Consider the following 19,454-nt stretch of genomic DNA (forward strand, 5'->3'; position numbering starts at 1 on the left):
ACAGCTAGTTTTGCAATTGCTACTTGCCATTCCCATTTTACTTCAATAATGCTTGCTAGCAGGCTAGTTGGTGATCAATTGTTTGTACTAATTACACTACGTACACATAGGAAACAACACAGTCATCTGTTGTGCTGTAATTAGCATGGTTCCTTTTACCAATGTTACTGTAAAGCAGTGTTTGCATTATGTTCAGATTAGCATTTGGTGCTTCTCTAAGTTAAGACAAACCTGATCTATGTGAAGTAGTCAGTTGAATCCGTGTGAACACTGCACGTTTGTGAAACATACTTGACTCAAAGCGTGCACTGGGAAGCTTGTTTAGACATTCTTTATTGCAGATATTAACAGCAATTTCATCTCTCCATACTCTCATGACAGCCATCGCAACCATTCCAAGGAAACGGAAAAGGCAAAAAGAACGAGAAAGTTCAAGTTTCTATGAAAACATCTGACAAAGCACCTTCTCAGATGGCGTTAACTATTCAAAGATATTAATAAAGTGCGCAACCAGTCCTACAATGTAAATTGTTGTCCATATGAACATTAGGCAGAGGTACTGAAATTGTAGGTTAACAACTTTACTGTGTTAGGCTTTAACGTGTTTGCGTTAAATGCACAATTAATATCGGCGCACAACATAAAACTTTCACTAAAACTCTGTCTTTAGCCTAATACAAAGACCCATAAATGTTTGGGTTGTCACAAAATGCTAAGAATGGTGAGCATGCCATAGTTCTAAAAAAGAAGAAAAAGAAAATATGTAGTGGTAAAAAAATACACACTTAGTGAACATGTGAACACAGCTTGCAGGAAAGTCCCCTCCCATGCTCATTTGATATGTTGTCCTCAAATAAATGGTGCGATACACAATACCCCATAGAAAAAGCCAAAGTAATGTGGCTTAACACTTGGGCTCGTGAAAATTTCCATAATTTTGCAAGATCGCACTTAAATTTGTATTGCAATATTTCATAACTACCCACAATGTTATGCAAGGAAGCTGAGATTCAGTATTTAATCCAAATGCCAGAGTTCATTATATTATGAAAAGAATGCGAACTATTAAAAAAATATGCGCAGTCACCGAATAGATGTGCTGAAGTTCTTTGGCAGATCTGACTGATTTTCTGAAAGCAGGTAAAGAAGTGTTACCTGGAGAAAATCGCGCCTGGGTGATACTAGTACAAGCTGCCAGGATGGGTAAAGCTTGGGGGATCAAGGGTTCAAAAGGTGAAAGTACCCGCCACAAATGCAAAAAGAATTAATGATGGTTGCAATGGCAGCTTGCAGGCTGTAAGTAAAGCAATTTACAATGGTTTTGGACAGTACAACAGTGCCTGCACTCTTGACATTCCAGCACCAGAACAATAAATAAAAAAAGGAACCATTTGGCATTGAACCCAGGTATTTTAATATTTATCGCACGCATTTGTTCACCAAAGTGTCCAGACCAGCATATCAAAAATTGTCAATGTGCAATGCACACTCCTCACCTACAAGAGTTTAATACCGATAATACCGAGAGTATCCAACGATCATGGAAATGATGGGTGCCACAGACTATAAATGGCTTGGCTGATGGTGTATTTATCGCTTCCTTCATTAATAATGCAAAGAATACTTAAAGGGACCCTGCAACACTTTTTCAGCATGGTCAGAAAATGCTGCCGATCGGTATTTGACGCTCCTGAGAACACGCAAGCCAAACATTATAGTGCAGCACGCAGCCCCTGGAATTTACAATTATTTCTCAAAGTTGACCAGAAATCGTTCCCTCTTCTTTCTACAAATGATGCCATATACTCAACTGACCATGCCATACACCCAAATTCACGGTCATTGGCTGATTTCAGCATTGCGAGCTGCACAGCGGTTACCGAGGCTGCCATGTGCCGCTGAAAATAAGCCGCGCATTCGAAGAAAAAAGAAAAAGCGCTCAAGGTCATGCCGCGCGCGTGACGTAACTTCTTTCCCCCGTGCCATCTCTCCCTGCTTAGCTTCCAGCGCACTTGTCGGGACGAGAGGAGAGAGAAGGAAATCGAAGCATGCAACAAAGTCCTGTAACTCCACTCATACTTGATGGATTCTAAAAATTTTTGCGGCGGTCGATTCGTGAGGCAATAAGCTCCCTTAATGGAGCCATTCAATGGTTGCAGGGCCCCTTTAAACTATGTTGAGGAATTTGTGTTGTGCTAATTACAGCGGTATTTTAAAAGCAAGATCTTGTTTCTGTGAGATACGAGAACAGCTTCTGACTGTTACCACTCTGTGATGAACTTAAATTTGTGATGGCAAATTAGCCTGAGGAAGATCAAATGTCAAAAGTGAGCTGTTAAGAAATCCATCATGCTTGCCTGACCATCGTTTCCATGATGATCAAACCATCATGTTGATTAGTACCAATCGACACAACCAGCACATTTCACAGAAGTAGTTCACAAAAGCGCCAGCAAACAAGCTACGTAGCCAATGACCAGAAATTTAACAAAATGTAGGAATAGATTTGTTTCTTGGCACACCAATATTTTTAATTTTTCTTCAGTAATGCATTCACAGTAACGCACAGTTTTTGGCGCATCTATTTCCTGGCCCAATTAATAAGTAAATGTTATCATGTACAGTACTCACGGATTCAAAGGCGACATCAAATTTTTTAGTATAACGACTGGTAAGCGCAATTGCTTGAGATAACCACCTTACGTTGCGATGAATCCAGTCTCTAAAGATAATATTGGCTGTGATCAACGCGTTTGAGTTGAAATTAGGCCGATATGACACGAACTGAAGACGGTGGAAACGAAAGTATGTCTGTTACTTAGCCCTAAATTGTACTGTTTCCATTCGTGAGTATGGTACATGACATACTTTTCTTGCTTTTGGAACAATTCACAAACTTTACTGTCGCATCTCGATTTACAAACCATAGGTTTCATTTTCAGAGTGTTGTTCAACTATCTGGTGGCTTTAAAGAGGAAATGCAGTAGTACCCTCTCTAGACAGGCAGCTTCATCTCAAGCATCATAGCAGTGTAATCTGTTGACAGTTAACAGGGAAATTCAGTAACACTTAGTGTAGAGCTAACTTACATTTCTTGATATAACTTTATTCAAGCAGGGTATGGAGCATCAGTGGTAAAACTCAACGCAACTATAAATGTTCTATGCGCAACTATAAAAGTGGGCATGATCTGTTGGCTGCATTAAAGCCAAATCTCTCTCTACATGGACAACATGCACAGGCAGTGTTCTGGATTTACCAGAAAAGTTAGAGATGGTCAATTTTATGAACAATCATATCAAATGCGATCATATCATGCCCACACTCACATTCCAAAGTGTGCAAGGCAAAATGTAAACCCATCTAAACAATAGCCTATTTGGTCAATATGCAAAGTCGGCAATGAATGAAACCATGATAATGCCGGAAATACCTACACAGTATTAGGTAACAGTGGAGAGCAAACAATGTAGGATGTAACAAAGTAGATATGAGCAGTATGTGTCACTTCGCTATCTCTCTAGTAAATGCAAGAATTTTCACCACACACCATCATAAGATGCTAAAATTTCAAGTGCATTGCATTTGCACCGCTGAATTTATTTCAGTGTCGGCTGCAAAAAATGAAAAATTGTGTTCACTTTCAAGTGCGACCCAGCAATCGTTGCATAGCCCTTTACCCTGTCAAACTCACACTGTGGCTAATGCCACCCTGTCATGGCTAGTAGATGTTCTAAAAGGGCATCCAAAGATGTGAAATGACTCACTAAATATACAGCTTGTATTGTGCCGACTGTTATAGGGACTTGTGTGCACGGAGTTTTTGTGCACGAGCGTCCATTGCAAGGAAGCTTTACATCGAGCTAAGCTGCAATCATTGTATTCAAATACTGCAAGAGAGCCTTCCTTGACAGCAAATAATTTGTTACCACTAAAATACACAAGGATTTCGCATCTCCAAAGGTGGGTGGCACTGAATTAGTGCAACAAGTCACACATATCGTTCATGGGACTGACAGTAACTTCAATCAACCCTTATAGTGTCTACATAACAGCGTTAAGGACAAGGACAAAAAGAACACATGCGGAAGCACTGGCACTGAAGTTAAATGCCGGTCATGCTTACGTGTTCTTTACATTTTCATTTTTAGTGATCTTATACGAGTGCCGTCAAAACGAATTGATGCACCCAAATCAAGTTATTCTTGAAACATCTATATGTTTGGTGGTTCTATGCACATAGTTCAACACCAGCCAGATAAATTAATAGTGTTTTCTGACTGGCTGAACCGGTGTGCCATAAGCTTACCTGCGTGCTCAATCAGCACACAGCAGACAACATAGAAGCGCCAACAATTTCTATGGACTGATAACAACACCACCTCTCCTTTCCCTAGGGTTTACTGTGCTGGATCGAGCACCAGTGGATGACCCGAAAGGTGCTCCAGGACGTGACTTTCGAAGTCATCCTGAGAGACGCGTCGTGGGAAGAGGACCTCGCAGATGGGACACACCCTCTCGAGCTCCTCTTCTGGTAACGTGCCTTGGGACAGTTCTGTGTTGAGGCCGCTTGCGGAAAGCTGCTGCGTAAAGTAGACACGAAAGCTTTCATCCGAGGGCCTTGTTCCGCTTAGTGCCGGCCGACTGGGGCGTTCGCCTGGCCTCTTGGGCTGGCTATCTGATGCACAAATGGGAAAACAATGAAAACAGTGTGAAAACCACTGAAATTACCTCCATTAACATTATAAAGTGGTGACGAATATAGCATGAAGCTAAAGTTTACAGGTGCAACAATTAAATGCTGTTATGATTATGTGACACAGTGTGTTCAGAGCAACTATGACCAATCGTTTAAAGGCCCCAAATACACCCAGAGGTCGAAATTTAGTTGTGTTGTTGCAGTTGTGCATAAGTCTACAACGAACATGTGGCCACGAGAATTGTTTGAAGTGGTGCCGTAATAGCAGAGTTACATGCGTTTGATGATCTAAATACAGCCCTCACTCATTTAGCTCTTTCCTTTGCTATGCACCATTCGTTGGGTCGTCTCTCCTCCTGGCCAACTGTTCCTCCTCGCTGTGCGAGGAGGATAAGCAGGAAGCACGTGTACCTGCAGGCAGACAAACAGGTTCTTTCTGCTGCTGACATGACCAGATTCACCTGGTGATGTCATGACCAACGCTGGGGATACCGAAAGGCCCAGACAGGAGCACAGGATTGTTTTTTCATTTAGTGGTGCGCCTGCAGTGCATAGCGCTGCTGTATTTGGCACTGTTGATTGTGACGGCACTCTGAACTCTATGCGTGCGTTCACTTGCAACAACTTCTATTCTGTTTTGTGCAAAGTCAGTGACCCGACTGATGAGGTGTCACCATTAGCATTAAGATCACTGTCACAGCTATTGGAACTATGGATGTCTACCAGCCCAAGAGCTGGCCCTTAAGTGCACGCTCTCTCAAAGGGCACCAGCTAGCTAGGTTTGTCCTTCTGCTGCATAGTGTTAGTGTCAAGGAGTGGAATTGAAGACATACTGCCTAAAAGGATCAACACAAAGGTAAGGAACATGAACAACACTAGCTTCCATTAGTGTGCATACTTACAGCAAGTTAACGCCCACATACAGTGGAACCCCAATTAATACAACTTTCAGGGGACCACGCAATATTGTCGTGTAATCGAAAAACTAAGAATACAGGCAGTGATGGTCATTGCTGCCTAACAAAAGTGGGTAAATACTGCCTGGGAAAGTCCGCGGCACGAACCTGTGCTGCTCCAAGGAAGGTCGATTAAATTATTTGAAAAAATGGCAATCAAGCATTTTATTGGAGGTGTTAACGAATCTTTATTCTCACCTTTTAAAAAGATCTCTAATTTATTCTGCAAGTTTGCCCAGCCACGACAATAGCGTCCCAGCCCTCTGGTAGCTAGGCAGCAGCTAGTTCCGGCTCCCGCGGCTGTCGCACTATTAACGTGGACAACCTTAAGAATCGCCGTTCAACATGTCCAGTGCAATGACGCGAAATCTAGTGATAGTTATCGCATACTAGAAATTATGTGCCATGTTATCTGCTCACAACGGTCACTCCAGAACCACCCAGCCAGAAAAAAAAGACAAAAAACGACCGCACGAAAAGTGCACAGAGCGGTGAGCAGTGCAATGCGACAAAACCGAATGCGCTCCAGCCGGCTCTGGCTAGCTATGGCAGCCCACGAGTCGAAAAATTGAAGAGGCCTTGTGGTGGCAGCACGGAGCCACTCGGTTCCTCAGTTTCCCGAGTTTTTTCATCCCGCCACAGTGTGCTTGCATGCCAGCCTGCATTGTCCTAGGGCTTCTTTTTTTTTCTCGGACAGTCCAAGGAAGGCATCATACGAGGCAAGGCCGGCTTAAAATTGAGTCATACAATCGAGGTTTTTAATACATTATTTCTATGGTGGTTTTGCCGGAACCAAGCCAATGTGTCGTAAAAAGCGGTTCGTCGCATGATCGGGGGACATATAATCGAAGTTCCACTGTATTCTCTTCATGTTTTTTGTCTTTATGTTTGCATTTATAGCTACAAATATGCCCTTCTGCAAATATCAACAGGTGCACAACGAAGGTCTTTTAACTTGTAATACCACCGTAACAGTAAGAAATGAAAACAGCAGCACAGCTTCCGTTTTTCGCACAGACACTGGGGCTGTGCCCATTGCACCCATTCGCTGGCATGGTTCTTTTCATTCCTTTACCTTTTCTGTTGCTTTGCTTGTTGTGGTAGTATTTTCTGCCACCTTCTTTCCCAATGCAAATGTTGCATTAATGGCTAGAACACTAACATGAAACTACCTGTACTGAAGGGAACAGTCACATAAATTATAACAAATACATGTGTGTGTGGCCCCACACATTCATCGTATTAGCTATATGCGCTATACTTCATTACATAGATACGGTGCAATGTTGTGGAAGCTATGCAAAAAGTTCGGTCAGCGAAATCTGCAAGTCCATGAGTCTTGCGCTGGGCTTTCGTCAATGTGAACGCTCGTGCCTCGCACAAGCGTGCTCATGAGGTGTCGTGATGTCTGCAAGTGAAATGCCAAGAAACAAAAGCAGAGACACTAAGCGATCCAGAGCAACCTATTGACAACCATATAAATAACGGGGTTTTTTCATTTCTCAGGCACAAAGCATATTCATTTATTACTCCGCCTGAAAAAGACATCAACATTATGGGTGGTAAAATGATTGAATTATTTCTTGATGCAAGTGCATCTACTGCAAGAAGTGTCACTAACCTCCATAGCGTTGCACCTGATGTATGAAACAGGGTATAGAGAAGTGTTTTCACTTTCGAAATTTGTTTGCTCATTGGCTCGAAATTAAGGCCACTGGTTTCTGGCTGCGGTTACGGCTGACCTGTGGCTTACCTCTAAGCCTTGCCAAGGTGGAGAGCAGCGCTGCCCTCTGGCCCAGCACCCTTTCCCTGGCAGTGTTAAGCTGTGCAGTGAGTGTGGCAATGAGCCGCATTGCAGCTTGCAGGCTGCTGTCACGCTGTATCGCCTCTTCTTCACCTGCTCCCTTTGCTGCCCCTTTACGTGGCTGGTCGTGGCCAAGAGGAGTCCTGGACCCATCGCTTGATGGAAGATCTTCGACGACTTCCCCACCCATCTCTTCCAAGCTTTTCATCTCCTGCTGCATTCGGGCCATCAACAGCTGCGACATGCCATCCAATGTCCTGCAATAAGAAATGAGACATTCCTAATGAGCCTGAGCCTATGGCAGTGAATGATATGTCAGGTACTTGGCTATGTACTATTTGGAAATGCCTCCCGAAGCACACAGCCCGTACAGCTTCGAATTAAGGTCTATGTGATCCTTCCAACTGTGCTCAATGGCAATGATTTTAAGAGGCTGTCCAACCATTGTAAAACAAGAAAATTAAGGCACCTTCGCACTAGTGGTGTCAAGCCTGAAGTAAGTGCGGAGCTCGGCGGCTTCCTTTGTTACTCTTTAGTTTCCTGTTTCTTTCTTTTTCTCAGTTTTTTCTGCCTTTTTTTTCCTCTGTTTATTTCTCTTGATTTCTTTCTCTCTCTCTATACATTTCTTTCTTGCTCTTTTTTCCTCTTTCTTCCCTTTCTCTTTATTTCTTGCTTGCTTCCTCTTTCTTTCTACCTTCTACTCTCTCGCTATTTCTCTCTTGCTCATTCTGTTTATGCTATGCTATACTACTCCTCACCCTCACCTCCCTTTACCACCCCCTTGCTCTACTATACTATTCAGGGCTATGCCATGCTCTGCTAGCGTGCCTGGATAGCCGAGTGGTTATGACGCTCGCCTTCGGATTGTGGGTATGTGGGTTTGAATCCCGCCTCGCCAAGAATCTTTATGTTTATCTTTCTTTCTGTCTCTTTCTTTTTTTCTCTCTCTTTCTTTACTCGTTCTCTCGCCCACCAGAGTTATTGCATGGCACGCTGGACAAATCAGCGCACATGTTCTGGGAGCAAAGCAGAAGATGAAGAAGAGGACGAAGAGAGCGAAGAGGACGAAGAGATGATCATTTCTGTTCACGTGTCACGGACCAACGGCGTGCCTAAACAGCTCCACTGTTCAAAAAAAATCATGAAAGACATCTTTAATCTAACTTAGAGTTAGTGGTTGAGTATGGCAGAAAAGCCTTGGTATAGGCACAGTTAATTAGTGAAAAGCTTTATGCCTTCTTCAAATGCTGCCATCACCACCGCCATCATCAAATCACTGCCACAATGTTTTGCACTACCAACAAAGTCATATATAAATATTTTAAGGCGAAAGCCTTAGATGCCTCATCAAATGTGCAAATTGACCGTCGACGTCAAACGAGTGATGTAAAAAATTGTCATCACGTGATGACGTCCCACGTGACGACGTCATGTGATGACGTCGTAGCTGTGTCAAAGGCGGGCCTATCACAGAGGCAGTGCAAAACCAGATGAGGTGCAGAAAGCCTGCAATGGCTCCAATGCTGGAGGCAATGCAAAGCCACATTAGATGCAGAAAGCTCTCGCAGGGGTTGGGGGGAGGATCAATACATCGAGACTCAGAAGAAAAAGAAGAACATGGCTTTCGCCTCCATTCGTCTTAGGCGAATGCATAAGTGACCATTGTCAGTTTTTCAAGTTATCTGACCACATTTTATTTTATACACCTTATGTACAACTTCCTGCCGACCTTAAGAAGTTCTGAATGAACTTGTGATTACCCACAGAGCACCTTACAATTACCTCGAAGAATTGTGGCACTGCGACGGTGTTCTATGCGTGGGAATGCTGGAATGTGTCAGATTCGAATTGCCATCGTTATCAAAAAGCCTAGACACCTCGAAGATGCATCTGGCAGAAAGCGTTCAGTCTGTCACAACGGTTAATTTTGCACTGAATCAACACGTAATGAGCTACCATAAAATCCTGAGCAAGCGTCCCTACCCGTGCAAGCGCCCCTATACCTTTTTCAGGAGACTTGAAATATGCACCAATGACCGAGCAAGCGCCCCATCCCCCGCTGCGCTCCCGCAATTTTCACTGTTTCAGCCAATGTTTTTATACGCTTGACGAGCACAAATAATGACAGTGAATGCATGCATATTCAATAAAGCATTTCATTGAAGCATGTGCAGCTCTTCTGCAGCCATCTTGAATTTTGATCTGAGACCAAGCAAGGGCCCCCCCAATGCATATCTTGTCGGGTTATCTTTCACCATAAGGGGGGCGCTTACTCGAGATTTTACAGTATCTTTTTCTTAGCATTACAAAGGAACAAGTTATATTTACTTTTGGGAACTTCTGCTTGGATGTACAATTTAATTTAATGAAATGTAAAAAGCAGCAATCCGCCTCTAAAGGTGCAAGACAGACAACGCAGTTCCGATGGTGTATTGTCCGTTTCTTTTTCTGCTGCTTGATCAAACCATTGAAATTATTTTTACTACTCAAACATAAAAACCTGACCTTAACAACAAGTTTTCATCACAAGCACAACTTCATTATGTCAAGACTTGACTGGAGCACATGTTATCTACATTTTCCAAATAAAAAAGAAGTACAAAGCGGTGGATGTCAAGTACTAAAGCAAGCAACTGTTTAACTTATTACAATGAACAGTTCTTATTTATGCAATTTCAGCATGGCATAAAAGTTTCAGAACATATGTGAAAACGAAAGTGCCCTGCATGAGATTAGAGCTATAAGCTAGCAAAGCTCACCACGCAGCCGGGTCTTCTTGATCGGAATCACGGAGGCCCACTTCAACAGGGTAGCGAAATGGCTGCTTCTTCGTGGACTGTGGCAGTGGATATGAACCAAAGCCTCCAGCGTTTGCTTTTTGGGCATCTGCAAGCTGCTGTGTGAGGTCAGCATTCCGTTGGCTCTCCTGCTCAAGCTGTATCAAAGAGCACAGGTTTCAGGGGCTGTGTTTTTGGCCGATCACATTACTGGACCCATTTCAATATACACTGATAGGCTAAACAAGTGCATGATGACAAGTAGACCAGGAAAATAAAAAGACATAGCTTTGCATTTAAACACTGATATTAGTGTATAATATGCACTCATAGTTCGAATTCAAATTTTATTTACCACACAGACACTGGAAGGTCACCAGGGCTAAAAGCAGTGAGAATGGCTTGACAAAGGCTGTAGATATACATGGCAGTAGCATGTAAATAATTCAAGAAGGAGATACATAAGAAGTAGTGACAAAAGCAGACGTGAACAATACGCACTAATTCATAAATCAATGAGCAACTGGGTATTTCCCCCCAGTACATAATATAATTGTACAAAAAAAAATCACAGCGTATCCACGGGGTGAATGATGATGAGTGGGGCGAAGTTCCGGAGGTATTCATCGGTAAACCGTGAAACTCTCCTGTGAAATTCGCCCAGTACATCATATAAAGAGTGTGAAACACCGTGTATATATTAAACATCAAACTTTTATTGTACTGTTGGTTTACGTGGTCCCTTCATTATCACCGCTTTGTGATCGGTGAAATGCAGGGAAAGTGCCCGCTCCCGAGCGAAAGAGAAAGCGCGCCAAGAGCGACCGCGTTCCCCGCTCGCCCTGTGAGAATTAACGGCAAGGCTAGAGGGAAGACACGACGCGCGTAGCGTTCCTCTTCGCGTTCCACGACACGAGGTCGGTAGCACGCCCAACGAAAGCCACCGGAACGCGATCGTGCAAGTGCTCCGGCTTCACGAAAAATGCACGGCGTTTACTGCACATAAATCGTCCCAAAACCAAACATCTTGCTCAAGGTGTGCTTTGCGTTTTTCGTAGAAATAATTTCTTTATCATGTACATTAAGACGAAATGTTGAAAGCTCACTAGAGTATATCGCCCGCAAAGGATGTCTTTTAGTGTGATTAAATCAAGAAACACTATGATGTCTTGTAAATTATGATATCTAGTGAATTGCTCATCTAGTGAGGAATTCATTAAACTAGAGCTGGCTACATACTACTACTACTACTACAGAGGAGGGAACGACCCACACCCTAAGGAGCTTCGCCCCTAAAGTGTTTCCAGACATCCGAGTAACCATGCACAGACCATAGTGTGTGTGTGTGTGTGTGTGTGCGCGCGCATGCGTGCGTGCGTGTACACATACACATATATATGCATACATATATACACAGAAAATATAGCACAATATAATAAAATGTAACATGATACAATGTATATACAACACGCCACATAATTACAGTGCAAGAGAAGGAAGGGTTATACTAAGAGAGCATAAAGAACTATGAAAATAGTTTGTTGGGAATGTATCTATGACGTAAGAGAACAGAAATGTGAATATAATTGTTTCTTATTGCAGGTAATTGTACTTTCGTGTGAGTTTAATGTCGTGGGAATGTTATGTGCCAAGGCTGGGTACTTATATGTAGTGCGAAAATGCGGTACAAACCAAATGTCTGTATTTATAGGAACTATGATGACATAACACTCTAGGCATGACAATGATCTAATGAAGTTGGAGAGCTCCATATTTTAAAAGTAAAGTGTGTACAATAAGCAAAATGTATAACCGTTGTCAGCTTGTATTATAATGAATTATTGGAAAGCTTTGCGTGTTGTTCCGAAACGGTCAATATTTCCAGTTTGGCAGACTATCTTTTTTTGCAGAGTAAGAACATTATTTATGTTTGCTTTGCTTCTTGTGGCCCATGTAATGGTGAAATAAATTAAATGTATGATGAACGTGATAACAGCACGTTTGTGCCAGATGCAATTTTGCTATAACAAGGTTTGACTGTTAACACTTGAAGATAAAAAATGCTTCCCACTTGAGCTGTACTCACGCTGTATCATTGTTGGATGTTGTGAAAGGGTCGTGCGTGTTTTCTTTTTCTCTAGAAAATGTCAAATGAGTTGTGTCGACGCTCAGTATTGTGTCCTCCCTTTCTGCAATAACTTGACACGGGGAAAACTTTCATGCTTTGACAGCAGCATGAAGCTGCAAACGAAGCCTTCAAGATTTGAAGCTCCCGTTGGTCTTAGAAATAAAGCCTGGAACTTTTGGAATGGTCGCCCAACCATCCAAGCTGAATAAGAAACCATGGTGTAAGAAACCCACAGGCCACACAGTGAGACCGAGTTAATGTACAACTCAGAGCACAGGGGCTCTGAACATAGCAGATCATTTCTGCAGGAATCAACAGGCTGGCCAAAGTTCACACCTTATGCTCTGCACAACATAAGAAACCTGTATGGTATTGTCAGATGGATAACATGCTCATGTCACCTCTGCTTCTTCACGCCACTGTCATATGCATGACAATTATTCATTAAATTTTTTACATTGATGAAAACATTGCAAACAAGGCTCCCGTGTGGGAGCTAAAGCGCGAGTAAATATTTTTCACCTTGGTCGGCATCCTTCAATGTTTCCACCAATGTTTCAATCCGACCAGATGAGATTTCATCAGACCTTCAACTTCATCAAGTCGCTTACATCTTGCAGATTTTCACTGAACTGACTTGACGAGTTCAAAGGTCAGCTTGTACCAACTCAGCCACCTCAGAGACTCCCACTCAGTCTAATAAGCTCAACACCCACCTTTGACTTCAGGTCTTCTGCCTCTTGGTCGCGTTTGTCTAGCTGCTGCTGGAGGTAGCCCAGGCTAATGTTTTTTGCTTCCACCTCGGCCCGAAGCTTCGCCTTGACTCGTTCGAGGCGGGCAATCTCGTCCCGTGACTGTCTTAGGTGACACTGCAGTTCCTCGAAGGCCACTTGCAGGCTACATTGTTCCTCACCCATCAACTGTTTATCGGCAACCGTGGCTGGGCCAGTCTTCACTTCGCGGGCAGCTGCAGCCGTGCTCGGAAGCCGCCGCTGCGTCATGGCCGCACACAGTCCTTATAGGACCTGCAGGTGCGGCAGGCTGTAGCAATTTTGCACGAATGTTTTCTGTCTGTACATATTCAGTCACAGGTCATGATAGAAATGAACTGCACTGGAGTGCTTATTTGGGACAGTTGGTAAATGTTCATAGAAAATGGAGAACAGTGTAAACAAGAGAGGACAGAGACGAACTAAGCGGTTAGTCCATCTCTGTCCTGTTGTTAGCACCGTTTCTCGCTTCCTAATTATGCTACCCTGTTGGTACAAGCAGAAGTGCTGCACAATTTAATTTCAAGGGCCCGAAGACACCATTGCGAGGATGACTAGACAGGCTAATTTTTGTGCATTTTCAGGCAAGTCATAATATTTACACAGTATATTTAGGCATCTACAGTGCAGTCAGTCATGCGCGCGTTGTTTTTTTTTTTTTTTTTCTTCTAACCAAATCCCCGGCTCAAGGTGCAAATGCGAGTTAGACAGAAAAACAGTAAGAGAAGGAGAAATTACACTTTCGCCATTGTCGACGTAACATCAAGCGTGCCGTTAAACACGGTAATGCTTTTAGCAAAGCGGAAATTTGCAGCAATATGCGGCACACTAAAGTGAAACGGAGCAACGATGAATATGCAAAGGTTATAGTTTACCGGAAGCTGTATTTGTTATTGTTTTCCTCCCCACAACTTTACAGAATCGGAAAGAGGGAGTTGCGGGAACAAATGTGAACGGCCTCGACTGCAGGTTGCATGTGTTTTCTTTAGCTGTCGACCTTCTTACCTCTTCTTTGCGGCGGATTGACATCGTTGTCAGTGAGCTATGATGCTGCTACACATGACGTGGTATAAGGGCTTTTTTTATTGTTTGTTTGAACGACATGCACGAGTCTTGAGGAGTTCATCAATCTGCGCACATCGATTTCAATGCGCGGCCCTTTTACTTGCGCATTTCACAGGCGTTCGCTAATCACAGCGTTTTAGTCATTCAGTAACAATCTGCCCTCAAGCACCACTAACCTCTGTATACTTTGCTCTGCAGGAAGGAAAAAAAACAAGAAAATCAAGACACGCTTGGAAATCACCCCGGCTAAACAAAACAAATAAGCGTCCCGCATATAATTTCAAGGAAGGCCTTATAAGCAGCCAAGGTAAGTATTGCTAAAAAGACACTTACGCATTCCTGCAGTCGAAGAATGTGGAATGTCCGCACTTGTCACAGAAAATAGCGCGTTTTGCGGTTTAGTGAGACACGGAATAACGCCGAGCACAAGTCGTGTAAGCATGTCGCTTCCTTCCCTCAACAATCAACCGAACGCGCCGAGCTGCTCCTCAGAAGTACTTACTGTGGAGTTATTGAAAGACAGAAAAGAGGCATAGTTCACAAGGGAAAGAATACAGAGCTTACCATCGCGACATATAAAATTTATCATGCGTGACAACTTACAGGGCGAGTCTTTCCGGAGCGAAAGGATCAAGTGCGACGATCACAACGCACACAAGCAGAAACGGCTGGTACGTCAACCGATCAACCAACAGACATTGTCTGTCAGGTTTAGCAAGCCTGTCACCAAGTTTTCCAGCAGAATAAAGCCATTTCAATGACACTAGCGGTCAGGACGCGGTAACGTGCCAGCGAAACTAAACCACAGTGGCACAATTCTGTTTTTTGGATTTGGATTTCGCACGATGGTTTGGATTGGATTGCGTTGACCCTTTTTGATCCTGGAGACTTTGGCGCTGTGGTCGCTGTAGTCTGCAGTGGTCTGCAGCGTGATGCCTGGTTCTTGGCACGCACGTTACATAACGTTTAGTCGTTTACTTCCCATTTTTTAGCTGAGGGATAGTAGGTAATTTGCTGTTTCCAGAAATGGCAAGCTTGGAATCGTAGGAGCAATATCCACTGTGTCAGACGCAACTAAGCCGCTCCCACCTTGTCTCATCATTGTCTCAACATCTCTCGTCTCATCATTATTTTCAACTCTACATGAGCTTTTTCTTTGTTTCGCCTTCTTTTTGCGGTAGATGCAGTAGATTTGTGGCGAAAGACAGCATCGGAAGCGTGGAGCCCAATGTGCGCGCTCTGCGAATGAGCTAGAGCTGCACATGACTCTTGCTGCACGCATGGAAGCGTGAAACGACAGAGGACAATTTTGCGTGCGCCCATAGCTTCCCGAGTTTCTGTTCAAGCAATTAATGCCTTGACTGACCCAAAGGATCATGACTGATGACCTTAGGTGGTAAGCCATCATACATAACGCCATTTCAAATATGCAGCGGTTGCATCAGTTCGGGTCCAAGAGATCATTGGCCATAGGCACGTGCGCAGGGTTCTCCTCTGGGAGAGAGGTGGAGCGAAGTTTTACCAGTTTTACCGAAGCGCCTCGCCCCCCCCCCCCCTTCCGCTCTTCCCGTTCCCTTCCCACTGAGGCGTTCACATTTACAATCAGAACGGAAGTACGTCATCGCTTAATTTTCATTTTTGCATTCTAATTGGGGTTGCGGTGAAACTTGGCTTCTCCGAATAGAGAACCCTGGCACACGCCTATGTTCATGCGGCGGCAGTCGCGGAGTCCATCGGCTCCGGGAGCGGTCACGCAGTGGAGCCCCTACTATAAGAAGAAAGTTTCATGAAATAAAATGAGCCTAGAACGCTGCACGTGCCCGGGCTGGCCCGAAAGCCCGGGCCGCGGGCCGGGCTCGTGTCCGGTAAAAATATGTCGGGCCCGGGACGGGCCCGTGAGCTTCGGGCTCGGCTCGGGCCTGAGTCAGGAACGTCATAGGCCCGGGTCTCATACAAGTCGATAATATATGTATGGTGTATATAACTGCGTGAAACTACCTAACTACCCGCCCTTGCATAATTTTGAGTCAGAGACGCTTTTGTGTATCTTTTAAAAATTGTACACCCTCACTGGCCAGTAGCACTGTGCATTCGTGTACCGCCATGAGGTATAACGAGATGCTGCGCTAAACCAATTCGTGAACCGGTAACCATTGTGGTGAAACCACGGTTTGCAAGTTGCCCCCTCTTGCCCCCATCCCCCGACTTTACGCCCCGGTCACTTTTACAACTGGCGAGTATCGCTCCTAAGCTTGTACATTGATTATTCTATCTATGTCGTGCTTGAGCTGCGCTTAATGCTTAGTACGTACCTGAATGTTTAAACAAGAGAGAGAGAGAGAGAACTCTCCATTGAAAGGCAGAGAATTTAGGCGGCGTATACAAATCGCTGACTTAATTGCTACTCTGCGTGGGGAAGGGTATTGATGACTGAGAGACACAAAGAGAAAAAAAAGACATAAAAATGTCAAAATAGAATGAAAAATAAAATAAGAAACAAACTGACTTTTTTTGCTCTTGGGCGGGGACGTGCGCTAATAGTATCTCACCGTGCGCATTCAAGGTGCAACTAAAGTTTGTTGAGCTGACCAATAGTATCTAAATATGTGAATAGAAGTTTCATCGCATGCCCCGCCACGGCGGTCTAGTGGTTATGGCGTTCGACTGCTGACCCGAAGGTCGCGGGATCGAATCCCGGCCGCGGCGGCTGCATTTTCGTTGAAGTCGAAAATGTCTGAGGCCCGTGTTCTTAGATTTAGGTGCACGTTAAAGAACCCCAGGTGGTCGAAATTTCCGGAGCCCTCCACTATGGCGTCTCTCATAGTCATATCGCGGTTTCGGGACGTTAAACCCCAGATATTATTGTAAGTTTCATCGCACGCCACTGTTGCGTGAGGCAGGCCAAAGGGCCTAATACACAGTCCAATGATAAAGTTCTTTGTGTTATCGGAGGTATGCAATGTTCATAGAGCGCACGATCACGCTCGATACTTAAACAAAATACGTTCCACAGTTTCGGTGGAGCCCCAGACGATGGTACAGAGTTTCCAGATGTCGAGGAATTCTGGATGGGAGTCTTGTTCTGAGATGTGGGCCGGTTGAGTACAGGAAAGCATAACGGTGTGTCGGAAGGTTTCAGAGCCTCTTCTTTTCTTCAGAAGCAAGTCTTTGAGCCAGCTGGGAAGCATCATATTTGGTGAAATAAATTCGCCTATAATTTTGGTATTCAAGTCCTATGCGTGCCGCTTCACCTGCTTTTTCGTTGGCCAGAATACCGCAATGAGCCAGTATCCGCTGAAATGTGATACAATGACGTGGTAATAGCAGAGGGGGGTAAGTACGCTATGTCGAATGAAACGGGCTGATGATTTTTCTTTAAGAGGTTGAGCAATATCTGAAGTGCTCCCTTAGAGTCGGTGAAGATCACCCATCGGTCAGACGTTCGGTGCAGGATATAGAGGAGAGCTACTCTGATGTCATGGATTTCTGGTGTCGTTGAGGATGTCCTCCGCTGTAGCCAGTGGCGTAGCCAAGGGATGACGTGCCCCCCCCCCCCCCCCTTCCCCCCCCCCCGAATTTTTTTTCTGCCATGAAATACCGAGCACGAAATGACACTCGACCACATTTGCCTCCACCCCTTACCCCCCCTGAAACAAATTTCTGCCTACGCCCCTGGCTCTAGCCGATAAGATGGAGCATTTGCCTTGCAGAGGGGACATAAAGGCCGTAGGAGGAAGTCTCCTGGGTGGTTGAGGCGTCAGTGTAGATATGAGAGTGCTGACTATAGTGCTCAGCTAAGTATATAGAGGAGTGTAGTCTGCAGCCGCGCGGTCTGTGACTTGCGTCTCTTTGCTCCATTGATGTCAGGTACAAAGGGTTCTATATACAGAGGCGAAAATATCCAGGAAGGCAATGTCGGAGACATTAATTGCTGTCGCTGAATAATGGGAGTAAGTTGTAGCATTTGCACAGCTTGGCCGAATGCAGAATTACTGGGGGTCAGATGTACGCGGTACAGAAAAATGCCTCTTTCCTAGTAAGAGAACTCGAGAAGCCGCACGGAACAACTGCCTGCGAATCTGTTTAGGCCTCCCGAAGAGCTCATCAGCCTCGGGAACTGTAGCGGAAGCAGTGTCGCCCGCTAGGTGTCCTCTCTACCCAAGAAACCTTGCGTTTAGCAAGGATAGCAAGGGCCTATATAGGTTCATTCATATTACTAAAAAACATCACCCGGCCCGCCGGGACCGGTGATTGTAAAGTTGACACCATCAACGGGAATGAAGACTTCGAATTAAAAACGCCAGTTTAAATCATGACACTGTCCATAGGCGTGCGCAGGGTTCCCCATAAGGGGGGGGGGGGCAAAGGTTTGTCGCAGCGCCCCTCCCCCCACCCTACTAAGTCAATGTATGGGGCAGATATTGCGCCCCCCCCCCCCTCTTAGGTGACTACAAGGGTCAATGTACGGGGCAGATTTTGCGCCCCCCTATTAGGTGATTAGGGGGGACGCCCCCCCCCCCCCCCCCCTGTGCGCACACCTATGACATTGTCACAAGTTCTCACAAATGTCTCCAGAAAATATTCTGCGCGTGGAATCTTCACAATAACCGCGAATTAGGCGATACCCTTTATTCTTGTGAAACTGTCAACTTTCACCAGTGACTCATTTATTCTGAAAAACTTATAGCTGTTTTAACCGGGTCGTGCCAGGCATAAATCTTTCGAGCCCGGGCAGGGTACGGGCCATGTTTGAAAACACCGGGCCGGGTTCGGGCGTGCCGGAATGGGACAATTTCGGGCCTGGGCCTGGCCCGTGTCATAAAAATCGGCCCGTGCAATGCTATAAATGAGCCTTTTTTGTAGCTTTCTCAAAGGACTTGAACGCTTATCTCCTGCAGGGTCACGATGGTGGAGGAGTAGGCGAGGTAGCTGTCGATGTCCTCGTGCGTCATTTCAGGTGGCGCACTGAAGTTCGTTTTATTGAAAAAAAAATTCGGCAGATCCCACGCCTTGTGGGAATCGGTATCATGCGAAGCAGTCAACGAGTAGTTCTATGCTGCATTTTTTTGGCTTTGAGCCAAGCGTTACGAAGTGGATCGACGTGTTTTTGTGATTTTAGTAGTTCTGTGCACATCGTGGGCTTACCAGGCGCGTCGACAGCACTGGCGTTTATAGGGTAACTAGGGTAGACGTATGCACTCACGTTAGAGCGCATACGTCTGTTATATCAAAACGAAGTGCATTTTACGGTGCGA

The 19,454-nt window shown here is 44.7% G+C and overlaps 1 protein-coding gene across 2 annotated transcripts; it reads right to left on the reverse strand.

Moving 5' to 3' along the window:
* Positions 1–560: 560 nt before the first annotated feature.
* Positions 561–15,034, reverse strand: LOC119393513 (uncharacterized). Of its 2 annotated transcripts, XM_037660575.2 has the most exons (6): positions 14,803–15,034; positions 13,081–13,389; positions 10,219–10,394; positions 7,409–7,716; positions 5,033–5,110; positions 561–4,678 (listed from the first exon to the last, which is right to left on the reverse strand). In XM_037660575.2, exons 2-6 carry the CDS (start codon positions 13,363–13,365, stop codon positions 4,401–4,403), a joined length of 1,125 nt encoding a protein of 374 aa, XP_037516503.1. In that variant the 5' UTR covers positions 13,366–13,389; positions 14,803–15,034; the 3' UTR covers positions 561–4,400. The 2 variants fall into 2 exon arrangements, with proteins under 2 accessions (XP_037516503.1, XP_037516506.1); XM_037660578.2 differs by lacking the exon at positions 5,033–5,110.
* Between the last annotated feature and the right edge of the window lie 4,420 nt (positions 15,035–19,454).

This window comes from Rhipicephalus sanguineus, chromosome 5 (assembly GCF_013339695.2).
Source record: "Rhipicephalus sanguineus isolate Rsan-2018 chromosome 5, BIME_Rsan_1.4, whole genome shotgun sequence".
Classification (NCBI taxonomy): Eukaryota; Metazoa; Arthropoda; class Arachnida; order Ixodida; family Ixodidae; genus Rhipicephalus; species Rhipicephalus sanguineus.